Source organism: Mastomys coucha, chromosome X (genome assembly GCF_008632895.1).
Source record: "Mastomys coucha isolate ucsf_1 chromosome X, UCSF_Mcou_1, whole genome shotgun sequence".
Lineage (NCBI taxonomy): Eukaryota > Metazoa > Chordata > Mammalia > Rodentia > Muridae > Mastomys > Mastomys coucha.
The window spans coordinates 86,178,955-86,201,361 of NC_045030.1; the positions used below are offsets into that span (position 1 = coordinate 86,178,955).

Sequence of the window (22,407 nt, forward strand, 5' to 3'; positions counted from 1 at the left end):
TTCAGTCCAGTCATTATCCCCCTCCTGGTTAACCCTTCAACAGTTCCTCATCCCATTGCTCCTCCCCTGACTCCAAAAGGATGTCCCCACCCCACCCCCTACCCCAACAGACCTTCCCACTCCCTGGGGCCTCAAGTCTCTTGAGGGTTAGGTGCATCTTCTCTCACTGAGGCCAGACCAGGCAGTCCTCTGCTGTATATGTGTCAAGGGCCTCATATCAGCTGGTGTATGCTGCCTAGTTGGGGGCTCAGTGTCTGAGAGATCCCGGTTAGGTGAGGCTGCTGGTCTTCCCATGGGGTTGTCGTCTTCCTCAGCTTCTTCCAGCTTTACCCTAATTCAACCACAGGGATCCCCAGTTTCTGTCAATTGGTTGGGTGTAAGTATCTGCATCTGATTCTTTCAGCTGCTTGTTGGGCCTCTCAGAGGGCAGCCATGCCAGGTTCCTGTCTGTAAGAACATCGTAGCATCAGTAATAGTGACAGGCCTTGGATCCTTCCCTTAAGCTGGATCGCAATTTGGGCCTCTCACTGGACCTCCTTTCACTCAGTCTCTTCTCCATATTATTGACGGGGGTGAGGTGGAAACAGGAGTGAAGTTCTGAGTGAAGAATGGAAACAGTCTACCTCGGAGGTAGGACCTGGGGGACCCTCTAGAAAGTAAGAGACCTGGGAGGTGAGAGACACTCAGGGCTCAGAGGGAGGGACCTTAGATGAAATGCCCAAGAGTGGGGAGAGGGAACTTGTAGAATCCACCCCCAGTGGAAATACAGAGCATCAAGTGGATGGGGGTTGCCATCCCACAGTCAACATTCTGACCCATAATTGCCCCTGTCTAAAAGAACTGCAGGGACAAACAACTTTTGACTAGAGAAAAGTTTTAAGTTTACAATTGTGCATATTTTTTTAAATGAGTGGAGATGTCAAAAGAACAAATGCTGGATCTGTGCCATGCTATTTTGTCAGGAGAAATGGGTAGCCTCAGTAGGAAAACAAACAAGGAGTCACAGATAATGCAAAAATTCACCATGAAAGCTTATATAACTCCTCTATTCAAAAATACAGGAATACTTTTTTGTTCCCGTTTTTTTTTCCTTGAAATTTCTCTTTTGCATCTAAAGCAGTTAGGCCATTGAAGCTCCTAAGCTAGTAATTGTAACAGGAATCAGTAGCAATTGGAAACAATGGGAAATAGATAAAACCAAGGAAGCTGAGGCCTTTCCATGGAGTGACGTCAAGCAATAGAAGCTTGGTTGTCTCCCAGAGTGCAAGCAGACAGTCCTTCTGAGATAAATGTTGTTGTCCTCTCAGCCCCTTTCTCTCGTAGTACCTGGGAAGTTGGGGTTGCCTTGGTTGAAAATCTCATCAAAGAATCAATGACATGTGGCTAAAAGAGGATTGTTACAGTGAAATCAACTTTCCCTGAACTGTTTGCTCTAGGAGCAAATTGAAGCTAGTGCTGCACCTTCGACAGTGAAGTGAACTTTACAAATCAACTCATGGGCTCCTTTAGAATGCAGTAGATTTCTAAATTACTTTTATTTCAGAGGTACAGGTACGACAGGTTTATTTTCTCTCCGAGAGTATACATGGTTTTTTTTTCTGTTTCCTTACATCTGCCTCTCAAAAAATGTTTTGTACTCAAAAAGCACAATAGCTCCTTACAAAGAATTTTTCAGCATCAGTAAATGAAGTATCTTCAAATGATTTTATTAATTACAATTTTATTTCAAACATTTAATAATGTCTTAAATTATGGGAGTGTTTGTACCTCTCAACAGCACAAGGAGCAAATTTGATTCCAGACACTAATTTTTACACCATGTGAAAGATGCCATTTAGGAAGAAAAGTAAAAGCCTCATTTTCAATGCCTTCTAAAATTCATAAAATACATACATATTTCTATGTAAATACTGCTATGTCTTTGAAAGGAAACAAGGATACACACACCATTTAACAGTTCCATATTCCATTGTAAACACTTCTGATGTTAATCTGCAATCTAAATTATTCTGATATTTCAAAGGATTTGATTTTCTCTGTGTGCTGAAATGTGTGATTGCCCTTACCTGACATATAACTAACTTGCTATCAATATTTAAACTGACCACCAAATGAAAGGATTAGTTAACTTTATATGGTGAGCACAATAACAGAGGGTCTGTGTAGGCAGAACATTTGAGGGCTTGTTATATTCCTGAGCTAAAAATCTTATATTGATTTTATAGTGAAACAGACTTAGTTACTTTGAGGCTTTCAAAAACTGACTGCCTAAGGAATATTTTCTTGCCTCCTCTGGTACCGTGCAATCTTCCAGAAGTAAGCATCCATCTATTCAGAGAGCTTTAACCTGTAGTTTCCACTTTCTTAGCAATCACACTTAAAACCCTGTGAATAGGCCCTAGGATTTACAGAGCTAGGCTTCTCAGTACAAGCAGATCCTTTCAGCTTTTGGCTGTCAGTGTATGAGCATGTATTTGCGTGCTCAAGGAGTTTCTTGTAGTTTCAGAAGTCCAAGACAGTCAAAGGAAAAGAAGAAGGATGTCCTAGTCTAATGCAGATTCATGAACTTCCCACTATACAGAGGCTATTTCATCTTCTTTTATTTTTTTCCTAATCAAGCTGTTAGCATGAAACTGGGACATGCAATCTTAGCAGAGTGAAATTGGGGTCATGCCATAGGCTAGCTGAGTGAGGGCTCTTTGGCATGTGATGTATGACCAACACAACTCCTTTACTACATCGAATTTGCCATTTAATTACATTTTTAATCTCATTTGTGGCTTTTTAAAATCATTATGGAAATTACTGTAAATGTGCCCAGAATGAGACCTCATACAATTTTGCTGTGAAAATTGAAGAGAGTGAAGATGAAATATTATCATCAAACAATTTTTGTGGCTTTAGACAATGTAGCCTATGCAATAACAACAAAAATAATTTCATTGATGCAGCAGAGCATGCACTAAGGCAGCAGTTCTCAATCTTCCTAATGCTGTTTTCCTTTAATACAGTTCCTCATGTTGTTGTGACCCCCAACTATAAAGTTATTTTCCTTGGTATTTCATAACTGTTAGTTTCCTAATGTTATGGATCATAGTAAAAATATCTGATATGTAGGATATCTGATATATGAACCCTAAAGGGGTTGTGACCCACAGGTTGAAAATAACTTTACTAGACTGAGTGAGGCTTTGATAAGAGAAAAAAGCTGCTTTCCAACCCATCAATCCTTTACCTCCCTAGCCTCAGTGTCATTACTTGAATTTATAGTTGCCGAAATTAATACTACAATACCAGACTCAAGTTTCTGACTCCATAGATGCATGTAGAGCACGCCTGAGGTCTTTTAAGTGAAAAATTGGTTTGCCATGAAATAACACCTCTGTCTTCTTTCACGGTCATTTAAAAATATCTCTACTGCTGGGCTAGAGGAGCGATGTAAGGAGGATTCTTAGGGTAAAAGCAAAATGTTCCCTTCTATGCAAGGATGATTGACTCTCTTCTTTGTGGAGCACAGCTGGTTTCAAGTTTTTCTTTAAGAACATTCTTAATTATCTTGCACTTTTGATCTTGAAATCTTTTACTGGGCTATCAGAGAGCGAACAAGCAAAGAGCCTACCTGGACTATCCCTGAGGTTCAAACTGCTGTGTCCTTTCATAGACAGACCCTGGATGAGGATACTATTTCTCTCAGTAGTTACCCATCCTCTCCTTCTTTTCCTCAAGCAGATAGCAGGGCAAAGTGAAAAACAGCCAGGTTATTTGAACCTGATTAGTGTCAGCAATTTCTTTGAAACATTGATGACTTGTCATTTAAGATGCCTACTTCTTCAAATCTGGTTATTTGGTATTTAGTATAACTGTAATTTCAAGATAAACAAATAAGCAAAAGCACACTTCTGTCACATTTTCCAATGTGTGACTCTTCCTTGGAATATTCTATTAAGATGGTACTTGAGAGATGTGTTGCTTTATTAATTCCTTGGATTTCTAAAAGTTAGAAGTGATGGTAGGTTTCAGTGGACTAGTATGCTATTGCTTCCTAGTGCTTCATGGAAGTTCATGAAATAATGGGTTATATTTTGCATCTGTGACTACTTGTATAGATGTCTCAGGAATGAACCAATGAGTTTCACAAATAATTAATAAGCCCCAAATTATTAAGGACTGTCATAGATGACCACTTCATTTAAGGAATGGTCTTAAAACCACCTATGAGATATATACATTCTTGAACTCTGAGTTTATCCTACATTATCACAAACTCTGCAGTTAAGATACACTGGCTATTATGTTTATTTTCATTAGATTTTTTAGAATTTCATTCAACATGCTTTTATTATATTCACCCCTCAACTCTTCCCATACCTACTCTTCCCATCCTACTCAACTTTATTTTCCATCAAGGCCAATTTGGGTTGTTCAAATATTCTGTAATGTGTGGCTTTCCACTAGAGCCTAGTTGTCCCATCAAGGTCTACACTCTTAAAGAAAATTGATCCTTTCTGTCCTGCAACTAACTATTTCCAATAGCTCCTTGGATAGGGGTAGAACCTTGTGCCCACCTCACCTCTCAGAGCTGGAATTTTGTCTGGGTTGAGCTCACATAGATTTTGGCCTGGCATCATAATCACTGTGAGTTTCATATGTACTGCTGCCCTGCTGTGTCCAGAAGAGATGGTTCACTTGTAGTCATTTACCAGTACCTACATTCTTTCTGCCTCCTTTTCTGCAATGATCCTTGAGTCTTTGAAGGAGGTACTGGGGTATTCGATTTAGAGGGGTATATTTTGCAATCTGTTATTCTGTACCTTGGCCAATTTTGGGTTTCTGTATTAATCATCTATTACAAACAGAAACTTCTCTGGTGATGATTGTGTGCAGCCTTAATCTATGCTATAATGAAAGGTCATTGGGTGTTGATTTAATAATTCCCTTAATCTCACTCAAGTTTGGCAGCACTGGGTCGTGTATACTATATATGAACCAGTCTCATGTATACAAGTACAAATGAGCAACACATGGAAGACAGATGATTAGAAGAGAAAGGGAGAGAACATAGACAATTCCAACTTCGTATTGAGTGGCTATTTAATATATTAATCCAGGAAACCATGACAATGGAAAGAAAATGCCTACTTTCTAGAATAATATCACCATCATAACTTCAATCTGTCTTCAAAATTCTATTTTAAACTACTCATCTCCCCTTGCATGGATAGCAATGTAATCATGAGTCAGCATCAAACATAATTTTTTTTCTTCTGGGACAGAAACACATTGTGCCTCCCTAAACATTATCATTGTACTCTCCAAGTCACATTTATAGGCTCTTAAAAAATACTCTTTTACTATCCTATATCTACTGCCTTAGTTTAAATCATTATCTTCTCTTGTTTAGATTGTTATTATATTTGTTCTCTCTTTTCCTAGGTCCATTGTTCTTGCTGCTAATATACTATTATACCAACCACAAAATATTGTTACCAAATGATAATTATTGAATATATTAAATGTCTTCATAAAGTTGAAAAACTAAGTTTACATATACTCCCCACAATCCCTTGACACATCTATCTATCTATCTATCTATCTATCTATCTATCTATCTATCTATCTATCTCTGTTTTAATATATACATATATGTACAAATACATATATATTTGTGTACATAGAAATATTTTATATTTTGCTGCCTCAAATTGTCTGCTCTTTATCACCCATAAATTTCTTCTCTAGTCACACAGAGTTATTCAGCTTTGATGTGTCCTTATCTAATCATATCCTACCTTATCTTCAACTTTACTCATGCTTTTCTTCCTTTAAAATTCATTCCGTATTTCTCCACTGGTCAGCATCCAATCCCTTCTTATGGACACACTCAAACATTCTGACTTGTGCTGTGGCATCAGCAATCTTGAAGTAAAGAGTAATTGGTCTCAGTTCCTATTGGAGTATGTTCTACTTTAACATTATCACATATTATTTGGTTTCTTTATTTGCTTAAGACTTCTTCAGTATGCCAGTTAAAATATGTTAAATCCTGTGGTTGTTAAGAGCTCATTTAGTCAAAATTTTTGGAATCTCTCATCTGTCTTTTAGTTTCCAAAAAGAAATAGATGAGAAAGTTACTAACTACATTTTAGAAAGAATTATTTTTCAGCCTTTCTATCCAAGTGACAGTAATAATTATATATTATTGGTGATAATTTATCATTCTCTTGTTTGTCCTCTTCTGTTAAATTTAAAATTATATCACAGTAGAGTTATTCATGACATCTCAAAACGTTTTCTACTCACCCACTCATATCTGAGAAGAATGAACATAAAACATCTATCTGTAGCAAAACACTATGAGCATGACTGAGTTATCATGTTTCTTTGCTTATTACCACCAGGCTTCTTCATTTATACTCAAGGTCAGTGACAATAATCATGTGTAATATCATTTCTCCTTTCTCAGAGAACTATGAGACAGACTTTTGCTATAATTAAATAAGTATTGTAATATAGTGTCCATTTAAAAATTCTTGAAATATAACTTAACCTGTTAAAGCCAGATATGAATGTTCTATTTTCTTATTGAAACTTACATCATTTATCTTGCTGGCATGGAAAGACTGACTAACCAAACCTTTGTCTCCCAGGGATGCTTAGGCAAAAGAGCATAATCTTATGCCCTGTACCAGCTTCAACAAGGTGATCTAAGTAGATATAGAGTATTTTGTATTATCCTAAATGTTTTGCCATGGATTGTAGATCTAAAGTTTAATGCCTATGAGTGGTTTTCTTCTCTGCACTGTAGGTCCTAGGAATGAAGAATCTCTCTTAGCATTTTGTCTTTTTCTCATTTACGTGTCTTCATCAGCAAATATGCCCATGTCATATATCTTTATGTTGTTTCTGTGCTTTTCCCTGCTTCCTCCTTCTCCTTGACATTGAAAACAGTCATTTTGTTTCCTCCGCATCACCACTTGAGAGAAAACCAAGTAGACCAAAGACATTGGCTAGACCCCAAAAACAGTCATATTCCCCAGAAGAAGTAATTTGCTATACTTGGTAGTAAACAGAAATTAACTCACCAAAGTACACCAGAGAATTAGACCCAATTATGTCAGCAGGACTTTAGTTAACATCATGGAATTAGAACCTTCTTTGGCACTGAAGACTCATAAACACCTAGAGATGATTTTAAAGTTATTAGCTTTAAGTGAAAGGCTGTAGAATACCCATTAGTGAATAGAGAGTTGTATAATGTAAAGTTTATGATTATTTTGTAAGGTGCCCTGTGACTTAAAGAAGTGGGGATGCTTATATTGTTCATTTTGCTAGCTAGTTTTATATCTATGTGACACAGCTAGGATTATCACAGAAGAGGGACCCTCAATTGAGAAAATTCCCATAATATTAGGCTGTAGGGCAGTTTGTATGGCATTATTAAATTAGGGAATGATGTGAGAGGGCCAAGCCAATTGTGGGTGAGGACAACCCTAGGCTGGGTCTTATAAGAAAATAGACTGAGCAAGCCATGAGAAACAAGCCATTAAGCTGCACTCCTCCACGGCCTCTGCATCAGCTCCTTCTGCCCTGCCCTCACTACTTATGAAGATGAACACTTGAATGGAACTATGAATTAAATAAACCTTTTTCACAAGTTATCTTTGGTCATGGTGTTTTATTCTAGCAATAGTAACCTTAACTAAGATAATATCTAAAACGTTTACCTCAGAGTAGGATTGTTCTCTTATGCAGGATATTGGAGAGGATTCTTTTCCTAGGGATAGGGATGGGATTAAGGTATTGTTGTTCTTGTTGCTGTTTTGTTTTGGTTTTGCATTTATGGTATTAATGATTAAAACAAGCCAAAGGAGCTTAGCTACATGACTACTATAATTTCTTCTGTATTATCAAAAATAATTGTACTTTGCCATATGTTCTTGCCTTCTTCTTATTACTATTGGGATGAGGCTTGACATCAACTAATTGTTTTTAACTTCTAATACTCAAACACAATCTGAAGTGATTCTCTAAAGAAATAGCTTAATGACAAAGATTCTAGAAATAAGCTTTTCCAACTTGTAACTCTATATATAATGTAGATAAATGGCACAGATAACTATGACCAAATGTGTCTTGGTTTATGAGAATATAGTTGACTATTCTAGGAATAGACATGTATTCTTTTCATCTACAAACACTGAAATGTATCAAAGAGCTGGAAACATAGATCAGTGGCACAATACATTTTTAGCATGCATGAGGCCCCTTGTTTGGTCCTCAGGGTCTCAAATAAAAATTGCAGTATTAGCACTGAAAAACTGTGAAAGATGTGGCTGACCATTCCAATAGAGAAAATACTTCAGTTGCTGTTGGTTGCTCTCAGAGCATAGTAGTAAATTTCTCAAGCTGAGTATCTTATAAATACCTAATTCTTAAATTATGTTGCTATGATATGTAAAATCAAACCAAAAGTTTCTTGATTATATTTGACAAGTAGAGAAAGAATTTGAGGTTAGTGAAAACATAAAACTAGATAGACATGTACTTTGAACTTGCCTCTGCAAGATAGCAGCCTTGGAATAGGGCAAAGTTACTTAATATCCCTAAATTGTGATTTCCTCATTTAGCAGGTAAGAAAATGTACTTCAGTGGCTGGAGAAATGGCTCAGTGGCTAAAAGTACTGTCTACTTTTTCAGTGAACCAAATTAGATTCCCAGCATCCATACAATGACTTATAACCATCTGTAAATCCAGTTCTAGGAAATCCAATGTCCTCTTCTGGCCTCCATGATCACTGTCTATACATGATAAACATGCATACATACAGGCAAAACACATGTACACACAAAATAAACAAACAAAAACTGTCTTTAAGAAAATTTGCTTATAGGATTGGTATGAGTAGTGTTAAGATGTCAAGCATTCCCTATTTTGTTTATCCATAAAACTTACTCCCACCACTATTTATGGCTCTGTAACAGTAAATGTGTCTCACTGGTGGAAAGACCTAGCTGGTCATTCTTAGATAAGGATAGTTATTTTCTCTCAGGCTGAGTCCTACCCATAAAGCATAGCAGAAAACTAAAAGCACCTTCACCACTGTAGGCTTTCTGTATGCAATTTTCTTTATGATTTAACTGTGATGTCTACTGTTTATGTGTAGAAGCCTTTAGGACTATTTCAGGCAATGAAGTTCTACAAGATTCCTTGCTTAGGAAATGCTTAACCAATTGTGAGCACTAAAACACTATAAACAATATCTATAATAATGTTGTAGTGGAATATAGGTATTCTATATGGATTTTAGATAGTGTTAAACAAAACAAAACCAAAAGCTAGCTTTACATTTGCCTTTATCAATCAGTATCAGCAATGTGAACCAAATTGATATGACATTAATTCTTCACTGTATCCATGGCATCTGGATTTTAAGAGAATCTGAATTGGAGTTGCTCTGTCCACCCTTCTTCAAGAGATAGTGTCCTTTAGAACTCCCATCAATGTGTTTCAAGACTGTCTAATGCAGTATACATTGTATGGGAATCACCCAAGCCTACATGCACCATTACTTTCAGTACCCTGTTACAGGTATTGAAAATACTGTTACTCGATTGTTTTGGCATTGTGGTAGAGGGGTAGGGTGCTGCTGTGTCTGGGTTTCAAACACAGTATACACAAGGCTTTCCTTATTCCCAAAGAAATCAAATCTAAAATAGCATCTTTAGCTTTAAAACGCTTTTATGAACAGTTCTCTCTTGCCTAAATTCTATCTTCTGAAGGTAGGGCATGAGAAAGAAAAGGATGAGATTGAGCCATACATGCAGCTACTGCTATCATTCATAAGTAATCAGAGAGAATGACTGCCTGGCTGGTTCACCAAGACCCCTATCTCCATTCTCCCTCTGCTGCTATTTACTCTTAAAACTGATATCCTAATAACCATGGCCCAGTATTGTTCTTACTGCCATGCTTGTTTCCAGGAAGCTATACTGAAATCTTATCTTCATAAGATCAAATATAATTAGCAGGCTATTTCCTGAACCAGCAGTGGCTATTCTGTACCCATTGGATTTAATCTATCAATCTTCTTTGACATCCCTCCTTATCCTTTGCCTGCAGGTATATTCTCTGCTAACAGTGTGGGACTCATGGAAGAAGGATTAGAAAACAAAGGCATATGATTTTGAATGAACACTTATAGGTCAAGCACCGGGTTAGGCACTTGTATGTTCTACCCACATGACATTGTCATCTAATCTTTACTAAACAGTAGATGCCAGATATTTTTGGCCTTCTTTAGAGAGACTATATAAAAAAAAGACTGAAATATTTTGAAGTTTTCATATACTCTTAAAACATAAGTTACAGAAGCAAGAATCTAAATATAGCTCACACCGGTCTACTTCTCTCTGTAATCACATCAGTCTAGGCTAGCATTATCTCTGGCTAGAGTGGAGGGCCTGGGTTATAAATGGATTTCTTTCCTCTTCCATCTTTTACCTTTTAAAAATCTCCATATAGTACTTCCTTTGAAGCCTAAATGAGACTAGGTTGCTACCTTAGTTTATTTATTTTCTTTGTAAAAATTTCTTTCCTCCATTTCTTTTCTTAGATTGAAAATAGCTTCTTCTCTCATACAATACATCCCAATCACACTTTTCCCTTCCTTTACTCCCTCCAGCCTCATCCCTACATCCTTTCTAACCCAGATTCATTCCCCTTCCATTTCTTCTTTTGTAAACTTCCAAAAGACAACAACCAAACACCACAATGTAAACAAAATGGAACAAAAACAAAAGCAAACAATCAAAATGAAATAATAAGACAAGTCAAAAGCTCTCACAATAAAGCTGGAGAGAGTCCCAAGTATAAGCAAGCCAGTCAAAGGCACATACAGTACCACTGTTAGGAGTCCCACAAAATCACCAAGCTAACAGACACAACACATACATGAAGAACCTTCTGCAGACACTTGTAGGCCCCATGCTTGCCATTTCATTCTCTATGAGCCCATATGCACTGGTGAGTTGATTCAGTGGGCAATGTTCTTCCAGTACCTTCCATCCCTTCTGACTCCAGAATATTCCTGCCTCCTCTTCCACTAGATTCCCTGAGTTCTGAGGGGATGGACTCAATGGAGACCTTCAATTTAAATGTAGTAGATCTCTGTATCTTTTTCCATCTGAAGGGAGAGGAAATCTCTGAGGATAACTGGACAAGTCATCAATCTAAGAGTACAGCTGAATATCATTAGGAACAATTACACACACATACACACACACACACACACATACACACACAGAGAGAGAGAGAGAGAGACAGAGACAGAGACAGAGACAGAGACAGAGACAGACAGAGAGAGAAAGAGAGACAGAGAAACTTACTTTAAAAGCTTCAATTGCTTAAAAAAGCTTCAGTCATTTAGCAGAATCTTTAATGGTCCCATATTTTCTGGGGATCCAGCTAGATTCTTTATTTCTAGCTAAGGCCTTTCCTCCTCTCCTCTAAATGTTTTACAAAGTCTCCTTATCTTTTACTTGATAGTTAACTCTATGTCCTTGGATTGTCCTATAACTACTTATATCTTCTCATTTTCACTCTTGTCTTCATTGAACCTTCAGGTATATTCTTTTCCTGACTAGAATAACTACCAAGTACTCTATCACCATTATGTATATATCATAATTCTCATTATTGCCTGACATTTTCCTTTGAGCATTGTCTTATTTTCTTAAACATTTACCATCTTTTCTGTACAAGTTTCTATGATGCTGTGAACTTTAAGAGGGTTAGCTCTAGTATTCTTTTTATCTCAGTAGACTTGGCTATTACAAAAACAAATGCTAGTGTGAGACAAAGAGAAAGAGTAGAAGGGAAGGACAGGAAGGGGAAATGAAGGAAGGAAGGGAAGAAGGGAGGAAATGAGGGAAGAAAAGGAGGAAAGAAAATTAACTAATTAACATATGAGTTAGGAATACATCTCCTGGTAGATTATCTGCATTCCTGTAACTTCTAGCAAAATAATGGAAATCAATAGGAGCTTAATGAATGATGTATAAGTATGTACAGTATTAGTTCACTGTGACAGGCTAAAGAGACTGTAGGGTAAAGACAAAAGTGCAGAAGAAAACAGATTTCCTCCCTTGTAACTTCCAACCTGCTATCACTAAAATCAACCCAGCAATTATAAGGAATAATTTTAAGATTAGAGTAAACTAGAGTGTTAGACAAAGAGGGATAGCATCACATATTAGTAGGATATAGGATTGATTAAGGTACTCTGACATAAAATTTTGCTCAGTTTCCTTCGGGAGTATTCCATCCTAGGTCAGCCATTTTTAAAGATTAGATTTTGAAATAAAGCTTTGCAACTGGGAATATACTGAGGTGGAAAGCATGTTCCTTCTCTCCACTATTCTTATGCTAAAGTGTGAGATTCTCCAAGTAAGACATATACTAAAGCAGGAACAACAAATCCTGCAGGATAGCAGTATCAGAGGACTTTAATATAATGGCCAACTTTACAGCAAAGCTCATGGACTGCTAAATCATTCACTTAATGAACATTGCAATGCAGTATATCTGAAAACTCACTCCTTAACTTCCTGTAACAACCTAGCTATGACCAACTAACAGTCTTTAACTTAACTCTTGATTTCTCTTGGGATGACATTCTATCATTTTAAACAGAATTTCAATGGCCATATATGGAAGTAAAAGGAAATAACACTTTGTAGTAACTCCACCGTCAAGTGCATTTTTTTGGTCTAGCTATGAAACTTTGGTGGCTAGGTTAAGTTCTTAAAAGGCCAAGACGCTGAGTTCAATTCCTTTATATGGGTAACTTTTCAAAAAGTCCATTTTTAAATGATTCTAATACCCTGTTAATATCAGACTGATACATTTATAAAATGCAAGAAAATTAATCATTAAAAAGTGATTTGCAAATGCCAGACAAGCTAGGTTCTTTCATTCTGGTTGGTTGGTTCATTTTTAGAGATTCAGTGTGATAACATGGCAGTTGCACATATGGACTCATGGTGGTTTTGACAGAATTCAGGAGACCTGTGAACATCAAACCAGCCAAAATCCCAGTATAAGGTTGGGGGAAAGTCATCATCTCAACCTGAGGAGTTATCAGCAACTGCTGTCTGCTGGAAAAGGGATAATCAGTTTTCTTCAAGTCTGCAGATGCTGAAAAGCAACCCATGCTCCAGTAGATGGTTCTGCACTCATACACTTACAAGCAGCACCAAGTGTAATCTATACATTAAAAAAATAACACATGAAGTTGGAAGAGGAATGGGCAAGTAAATGGAGCTGAGAGAATGGAGATTTGACTAAAATTGTAATGCTAAATTAATAACCAAAAAGCATTCATTTCTGTTTTCATGTTAGAATGATATGTGTGAGTAGCTCTATATGTGTGTGTACAGTTGGAAACTTCACTCCTTAGAGGTAACTTTGAATGAACAGTTGAGGATGATCAAGACAAGGAAAGCTTATATAGTTGCTATTGCTTTGTTCAACTTTTTCTAAAATAGTAAATCCTTTGAAAACACTTATGTTAGTTAAAAGTGTTTCACATATGGTATAACTTTCTTCAAGTTTATTGAACATTTAATACATTTTCTCTGGTGAGAAACCATCATTTTTACTATTAATTATTTTGTTTTGCTATAAAACCAAGTGATACGGTTCCATACTTACTACTTATTAACTACATACTTACTAACCCAGAGAGAGCCACTTTTTATGAGCCTGTTGCTCACAGTTCACTATGGGCCTTTGTGGTTCTTTCTCAGATGCCACTTCTTTTGTTCTCAAATTACCCCTTAAGGATAGGTTCTAGCTTACTTTGACCGTGTCTCTGAGTTTCTACACACATGGGAATCAAGTCACCCTTTACTCCTGGTAAGTTGTAAGAGCCACTACTGTTCTTCCAATTATTTATATACTTACTAACTGCTCTAAAAAATCATCAGGGGCTGCATATTCATATGTCCTTCATGGCTTTGGTCTGAATGGGAAAGAGTGTGCTATAGAAGGCTGGTAGTCAGAGACAGGTAAGAGTGTTCTTAAGCTCCTATCGACCTAAGACAGAAACATACATGAATGCTATATTTGATCTCCATGTCAGGTAAGAAGGAGTAATATAGACACTGACCTGAGATAGGTACAGTTGCCTGGCCACTCTATATCCTAGACAGAATTATGGAAAACAAGTAAATCTTGTGCCCCCATCCAACTTCTGGTACTGCTCATCTTTAAAAAAACTAAAAAGGGTGAATTGTGGCCTTCCCAGCTTTGATCAGGCTGAACAGACCTTGAACACTTGCCACATTGGACCTTATGGACCTTGGTAGAGTCATCTGCCTTGGTTGCACATACAAGTTCCTACAAGAACTTAGAAGAATAGACTGCCTGCTGTCCTTGCTTTGCAACATAATCCAGCTGAAACAAAGGATGAGGTCTGAGGGCTTGCCTTACATAAATGCAGTGCTAAATATTAAACTTGGAGCCTTGATCAGAAAAAAAATCATCAGGGGCAGAGTACCCATAATTAAATTTTTAGAGCACTATGGCCATTTATTATTACGGTTCCTGTGTTTGCTTCTTCATTTGTCAGTGACCTTGATGTTAGAACATGCAATTTATTTACTGAATTAATTTATTTTCATTAACAATCAAAAATTATATACATTTGTAATGTGTAATATCACCTTTGAATAGCAACTCAATCACCTTCATTGTTTGTTTTTGTGAAAAATCTTCTAATCTACTCAGCAGTTTGAAATATCTCTAAAGCTTATTGTTCATTTCCATTGAAAATTGTTTGCCTTTTTTCCTAATATCTCCCCTTTTTCATATGAGACTCTCACCTAACTCTTGATAACTTTTACATTACTTTCAATTATGATTTTAACTGTTTTAAATTTTTTATGTATAAGTGAGATTATATAACAGTCCTCATTTTATGTCTATGTTATTTCACTTAGTAAGTATCTTCCAGGCTCATTCATGTTCAGGAAAATGAGACTGAATCCCATTTATGTCTGAATACAATTAATTGTGTCTATTAGCATGTTTTCTTTGTCCACTCATTAGATGATGAAGACTTACAGTATGTCTATATCTTAGCTCTTTCTGCATTGGACACAAAAATTTCTCTCCAGCATACTGATTGTTTCCTTTGAATAGCTGTCAAAGGATGGGATGCCTTATGCAACAATTTTGTGTTTACACTGGTTTTCCTACCTAGAATGTCTTCTTCCCACTGTTTTCTCAATTCTGTCTATCTCTTCTGACCCAAGACAAATCTTATCACTTCATGAAGTCTATTTCTAATCATTTGATTTCCATCTGGATCCCCTTGTAATAGTAACCTTTATATTTCTTATTATTTATTAAATACTTGTACTCTAAATGCTGTACAATATGGGTTTTTTTTTTCAAAATTACTCAGTACAATATTCAAAGCAACCAACCAGCTAAATGAATACTATCGTCTAAGTTGAGTTATTTGAAAATGGGAGCACCCTCATAGAGGCAGGGGGAAGGCAATGGGATAGAGAGATTCCACAGGAGAGACCTGGAAAGGGGATAACATTTGAAATGTAAATAAATAAAATATCCAGTAAAAGGGGAAAAAAAGAAAATGTTCTCAAAGTTAAGCTGCTAATAAGGGAAACAAAGATATCTATTTAGTTGCTTGGTTTTACATTTTCCTAGGTTGCTGAGTGGGGAATTTGCAACAGAAGATGAGACTCTCAGGGGAAAAGGACATGTAGGATTTCTAAAATTCCTACCTGAAACAAAGTACCCACCCAATAACATTGTAAACTCAGATCAGGTTGTATATCATGTCTGAGCCTTCTTCATGCTCACTGATGAATGTTCTCCAAAATTATAGAGACTTCTAAGCTACAGATTTCTTTTTCCACAAGTACATGTCAGTTTTCCATTTGCACTCATTTTCTCAATTTCATGTTCCTTCTTGTTGTGTCTTCATCCACTACCTCATCTCTATTTAACACTCTCCAGAAGAATAAGATCATGAAATCATCTTAGAGAACAGAAAACACGGGTTGTTTTCACTGTCTCATAGCAATGTTTTACATATATATATATATATATATATATATATATATATATATATATTAAATATAATGAATATATGTTGGAGTACTGCTAATACAAAATGTTATTACCACTCAGTTAAAACAGAAATGTAGCCTTGCTGTTAAGAACATACACCCTGAAGTCTAAGTGTCTGGGTTCAAAATCTGACAGGACTGTTTGTTAGCTATGTGACCTTGGGCAGCTTTTCACACTACTGTAAATTCATTCTCTTACATGGAAAATTAAGATAATGTTGTTTACTATAGAGGATTAATGAAAAGATTAAATAAGCTTCTCTATATATAGTTCTTTGAGCTATGCCTACAGTAGACTAAGACTTACATATGTTGTTCTTCATGTTTACACACAAAATATTTGTTCACTCTTTACTAGCTATTGTTCTTCCTAGAGAAATACAATCACAAAGGAAAAACAAGCAACAGTAATAAAAACTAAAAACAAAACAGCTCAGGTGTAGTACCTGTGACTTGAATAAGGTTTTCTTGTAAGCCCAGAAATAAAACTAAAGTGATTACCATCTAAAAATCCTGCCTATTTTCTTTACCAACCTGTTTTTATATGCTTCCTACATCTAATACAAGCCTAAGACCAATGATCTCCTGGTAGCTTTATGCAAATAGATATTTGTTCCATACATTCTGCTGTATCGGTGTTTCCTCCTCACCTACAACTCACACTGTCTGTTGGTGCTGGAAATCTCCATTATAACCTTGAAAGGAGAGTCCTGGGTCCCTTACCAATACTTAAAGTTCAGTCCTCCACCTTGACATTTTTGGCAAAAGCCTTCTATCCCAAAGAAATATGGCAAAACTATGTTTATGCTGATGTTTTCGGTCATTGCTTGATATAACTAGTTGTCCCCTGGTCCTATAAACAAAAAGATGAATCACTGGAAGAATTTCCTCTCTGACAATACCACTATTCTATAGGTGGTCCTGTATGTCCTCTTTCAAAATGAAAAATCTAGTCAGAGTTTAATTTTTCATTCAGAACAAGTGATCTATGTGGGTAAATGTTTTATATGTTTTTTAAATCAAAATTATTGTTATTTTAAATGTTCTTGTCTTTCTCCATTAGTTTTCTTTGTGCAGCTTCAATGTCTACCGCATATTGCACCTAACACTCATACATAGTATATTAGTGGAAATGGCCTAAGATCTGAAGAAAAGTAGATCAATTTCTTAATTTTAAAATTATATATAATATGTAAGATTATATATATGTATGTATGTATGTATATATATATATATATATATATATATATATATATGACTTTAAGCATGACATTTAAACTTAAATCATCTGTGACAAATAGGAAGAGTAAATGTACCTCACCAAGAACCAGTCCTAAGAGGCAACGACCAGGTTGGAAGATTCATAAGGTCTCTGTAAGATACAAAGGCCTTAGTGTACCTCTTACATTTGTTATGCTACACTACCATCATGACATAGAAAACTGAAATAAGACTTGCCTGCCAGTGCCCACACAACACTTCATCTGTGTGCCTTTCTAAAAGGAAGAGTTTTGATCCTAGTATATGAGATTTAGTAAGAACTCCTCATCAATATTTAGTCATCAATATAAATGAATTAAAAGAAAAATACACACTTGATTCTAAAATTAAAGACAGAACTATCACTTGCATTACTCCTATTTTTTCATGATGCCAAGAGTAAACAAATAATGGGTACATAGATGAATACTTGCTTATTCATTTTGTGTTCTTTTCTTCATTAATAAGACAACAAAAATTTTTATATGCAGTAGACTTTACTCATTTGTACAAAGGAAGATAATTAGCACATTAATGAATCAGCATTCTACTTGTACCTCATAGGTCCCCTCTTATTCAGTAAAGAAAATTATTGATCACTTCATAGTGCACATGAGCTTAAAGAACTAGGAATTAGGACTGAGTCTTTGCTATCAGAGAAAGAGAAAAATTCAAGATTTATATGAATAAGATGTTTGAACATTTATTCTATTGTTTAAATTATTTTTTTGGGACTGAGGATGTATTTCACTGGTGGTAGAGCCCTTACATGTATGATTCCTTCAGAATCATCCCAATTCCAGAAAGAGAAGGAAAAAGAAGAGAAGAGGAGAGGAGAGGGGAAGAGAGGGGAGGGGATGGGAGAAGAGAAGAGAAGTGGAGAGGAGAGGAGTGGAGAGGAGAGGAGAGAAGAGAAGGATGAGGGATGAAGGGAGGGAGAGAGAGGGAGGGAGGGAGAAAGAGAGAGAGAATATCAGTTAAATTTCTGAACATATCCATATTTATTATTGTTCTCTGATTGCATCTGCTGAAAAGAAATGTTAGGTTGTGTACAAAGACTATAAAAGTAACATGAGAGAGACAAGTGAGACAATGCTCTCAAAGTTAAATCTGATTTTCTATCCTGAATCATTGAGATAATTATCTCACCTTTCTCATTTGCTAAAGAAATGGTAAATTAGGCATATTCTATATATTTAAACATGGCAAAGCAAAAATCTAGGTGTGGTGCTGCATGTGTGTAACAAAATTTCAAACACTGAGACAGAAAGATCATGAAACCTAACCTAATTTGGACAACATAATGGAATCATGTATATGTGTGGGAGGGGGGAGAGGGTGAGGGGTGTTGGAATGATGGTGGCAGTGTATCCCAGTGTCCCAGAGAGACAGAAAAAAAAGAAGAAAATCTTGGAAATGATGCCTATCTGATTAAACTCCATGCTGCGGGAAACTCATGAATAATTTTCTACTATATTTTCTGATTTTGAAATCCAGCTATAACCTCTTGAAAAAGCCCCAAGTTTTGTGGAGTAGGGATAGATGCTCCTCCATCTGTTTTATTATTTCCCTTCCTTTAGTGTCTGAGGTCATCCCATCTGTATTCTTCTTCCAGTATTCAGAGTCCATCAGGGCTACTTTGGCTGCCAAAAATAGTGACAAGCAACATTCATTGTCCCTCTACCTTACTTCTGCAGCACGCAAAGTTCTGCATTTAAAGTGACTGTGGCTAGAAACATGAGCCACTTCTTCAGGATTACTAAGCTGTTATTGCTGCCACCTTTCCTCTTACTTTAACAGAGTCATTTAATTCAAAGAGTAAGAGACAGAGGGGAGGGAAGGAAAAGTTTTTTAGTCACACAGATCAATCCAATTTGTCAGAGCTTCAGAATGAATTTTTAAATTTGTTGAACAGAAGCATACAAGTCTCTAAGAGCAAGTAAAAGAATGTACAAAGCCTCCATTCATTGTGTAGGCAGAATGGAATGCTGGTACCCGGCAGCTCTCTAAGGAATGTTCCTTTGGCTTTGACTGTTCTGCTGGAAACAAGGAGGGAACCACATATATAAAATGCATTTATAATGTCTCTGCCTTATTATGGAAAAATGATAAGAAAAGTTGGCTGTTTAATATAAACTGTCAGTTGCATATTCCAGGCCTCCATTCTTTGAGGACCCTCCCACATCCACACGCCTGGCTACTATTTAGCAGGGAGTACAAAGTGGCCGATTATGATTATTGACTGTCCAGGCCTGTGTTCTTAAACTCATTCTGTCAACAGAATGTAAGCAAAGTTAGCATTTTAAATCAGGGCCCATTCCGTTCTGGGTTTTCTTAGGTTTGCTATGCAACAGGATCAGTGCTGTAGTCCCCGGTTCAAGCTGAAAATGTTGCACAGGAAGACATATCATGTAAAGGTCAGATTCTTGTATTATGATTTTTTTTATCTGTGTGTATACAAATGAAACTTAATGTCATAACTCTTGTCATAACTCTTACCAAGGTCCTATGACTCTTTACCTGCCAAGTCTGAAAATATGATGGTATTTTAAATGGGAATGCTTAGTAATCATTGTTTGATGTTGATATATCTATGATGCCATAGTACCAAGGTGAACTACTGTGTGTTTTCAAGAAGATGCTCTTGTCTCATAGAGTCCCATTAATGTGCTGGCATTGGACAAAGTACAACATTGTTTATACATTTCTTCATGATTTTATGGTCACAATATAATAGATTAATATATGCACTGAAAATATTACTTGACTCATTATAGTGAAATGATTACCATTAGTATCTACTTTACCACATCATTTTATTTCATAAAGCATATGTGTGTATATCAGATTATTTTATATATGGGCTAGAAAATTTAAATTATGAAATGTGCAATAAGTTTATTAATTCTAATTTATAAAAATAATAACTCAACAAGGCAGGACGCTAAAAACTGATTCAGGACATATTTTCTTGTTAGTTGCCAAGCTCGAATTTCTTTGGAACTAATAATTTTTGAGTTCTTCAAATTCACATTCACAGCAAGTCTTTTTGTTTGGTAACTCTGAATGTGTTTTATTGCTTTCTGGTAGGATCTCCAAGGAGAAATTGAAGCTCACACAGACATCTATCACAATCTTGATGAAAATGGCCAAAAAATCCTGAGATCCCTGGAAGGTTCAGATGAAGCACCCCTATTACAAAGACGTTTGGATAACATGAATTTCAAGTGGAGTGAACTTCGGAAAAAGTCTCTCAACATTAGGTAGGCAATGATCATGGTGGGAAGAGGTGGGGATCCTGATGTGAATAAAGATGGCAAAATTCTCCTCATTTTTCTAGCACAGGTAGCTAATATCCCATATGTAAATCACCCAATTTTAAAATGGTTCATTTTATTTTGAATAAATGAATCATTCATTAACTTGGAATGGAGATGATACTTGCAGGTTCAGTTTAGATTAAAATGGGACTGTTTTATAATCACAGGAGAGATGTATATTAAGACAGAGTAAATTTAAAAAGGAGCACTGAGATCCTGATTTCAGATTCTCTCTTGGTGTATCATAGTGTCATATAAAATTAGTAAATATTTGTTATGGCATTCTCTCTTTGGCATCTCTAAATGTATAACCAAAGGAGAGTCTTTTAAATCAGGACACATTGTAACCAACAATTTAAAGACACATTCTCCAGAATTTGTGCAGCTAAGGAGATTATAGCCATTTATTATCACTTGATCTCTCTTAGATTTTTATTGAAGCACATTCTCTGGAGGGTCACTGAACTTTTAGATTTTGCACTTACTTTCTCCTTTGCCAAATCAGCTTGTTTGAGAAGTGAATGGATGCACCCTGCATCATTGCTAAAGAAGGTAAAGGGAAGCTCTCAGGATCCTTGTATTGCTGATATAGGTATAGAGAGAGACAAAGGAACAGAGCTGGTCTCTGTGCCCAATTTGACTTAAGAAGCTGTGAAATGCAGGAAGGAGAAGCAAGCTCCCTGCTTTCTGAGTAATTGTTTTTCCTAATCCACTAATATTTAAATATTTTTGTGCTTTCAACAGTGCATATAGGAGTGATCATGAAGAGAGCTAGAAAGGACAAATGAACTCAATAGTTAGAAAAGAAGGTATCCAATAGTAGGAGTAGTTACTACTATGACTTAGTCTGGTTATTAAAAACAACAAAAAAAAAAACTTTCCCTCCTTCTTCATAGTTCTCCTAAATTGTCTGCAACTTCATCATACAGCCTTCATAAGGAAGATGAATACCTGAAATTTTATTAACTTGAAAGCACTTTTGTAAAAACAAAACAAAACAAAACAAAACAAAAAACCCAACTACCCACTATGAAACAATAACAATGCTAGCAAGTAACAGAGGGTGTGTGTATGTCCCATCTACTGCTGTATGCATTTATGTTTAACTCACATGATGTTATCAGCATCCATGAAAGGTAGATTTCATTCTTATACTCTCTTAGCCTTTGAAGAAAATGAGGGACAGAGAAGTTAAATGGGTTTCCGAAAGTGACCCAGTTAACAAATGGCATGTCTAAGACCTATTCATAGTGAATCTAAATATTTTGTCATCAGAGTATTCTGTAGGGTTGAATAAAGAAAGAAATTTTCACAAATAAATTCATCATAATTGAAAATATTGGATGGAGAAAAAGTTTTCAAAGAACAGAAAGGCTTTATTTATATAAAGCTTTTCCTCAAGTTTGTATCCTAGCCTCTGAGAATCTCATCTTCATCTCAGTGTTCTGCCCATGTTTTTTTGAAATCTGTGTGTTTGTGATGAATTGGCAGCAACAATGGAATATTGCATTTTAATTATAGAGAGGCTCTATTAGTTCTCTACAATTTAAACATCTAAGAGCAGTCCAAGTGTGTAATGACCATGGCCACATTTGTAACATCTGTCCTTAAAAGTAATAAAATATGAACTGAAAATGTTTTGATGAGTAAGGAAAAAAACATGATCCCC

At 36.1% G+C, this 22,407-nt stretch overlaps 1 protein-coding gene across 1 annotated transcript in view; it reads left to right on the top strand.

The window, feature by feature from the left end:
* Window positions 1–22,407, top strand: part of Dmd (dystrophin) — a 2,056,279-nt gene that overhangs the window by 1,611,301 nt on the left and 422,571 nt on the right. The window contains exon 55 of the mRNA XM_031364700.1: window positions 20,509–20,681. Coding sequence (XP_031220560.1) covers window positions 20,509–20,681 — 173 coding nt within the window. The remainder of the gene's footprint in view (window positions 1–20,508; window positions 20,682–22,407) is intronic.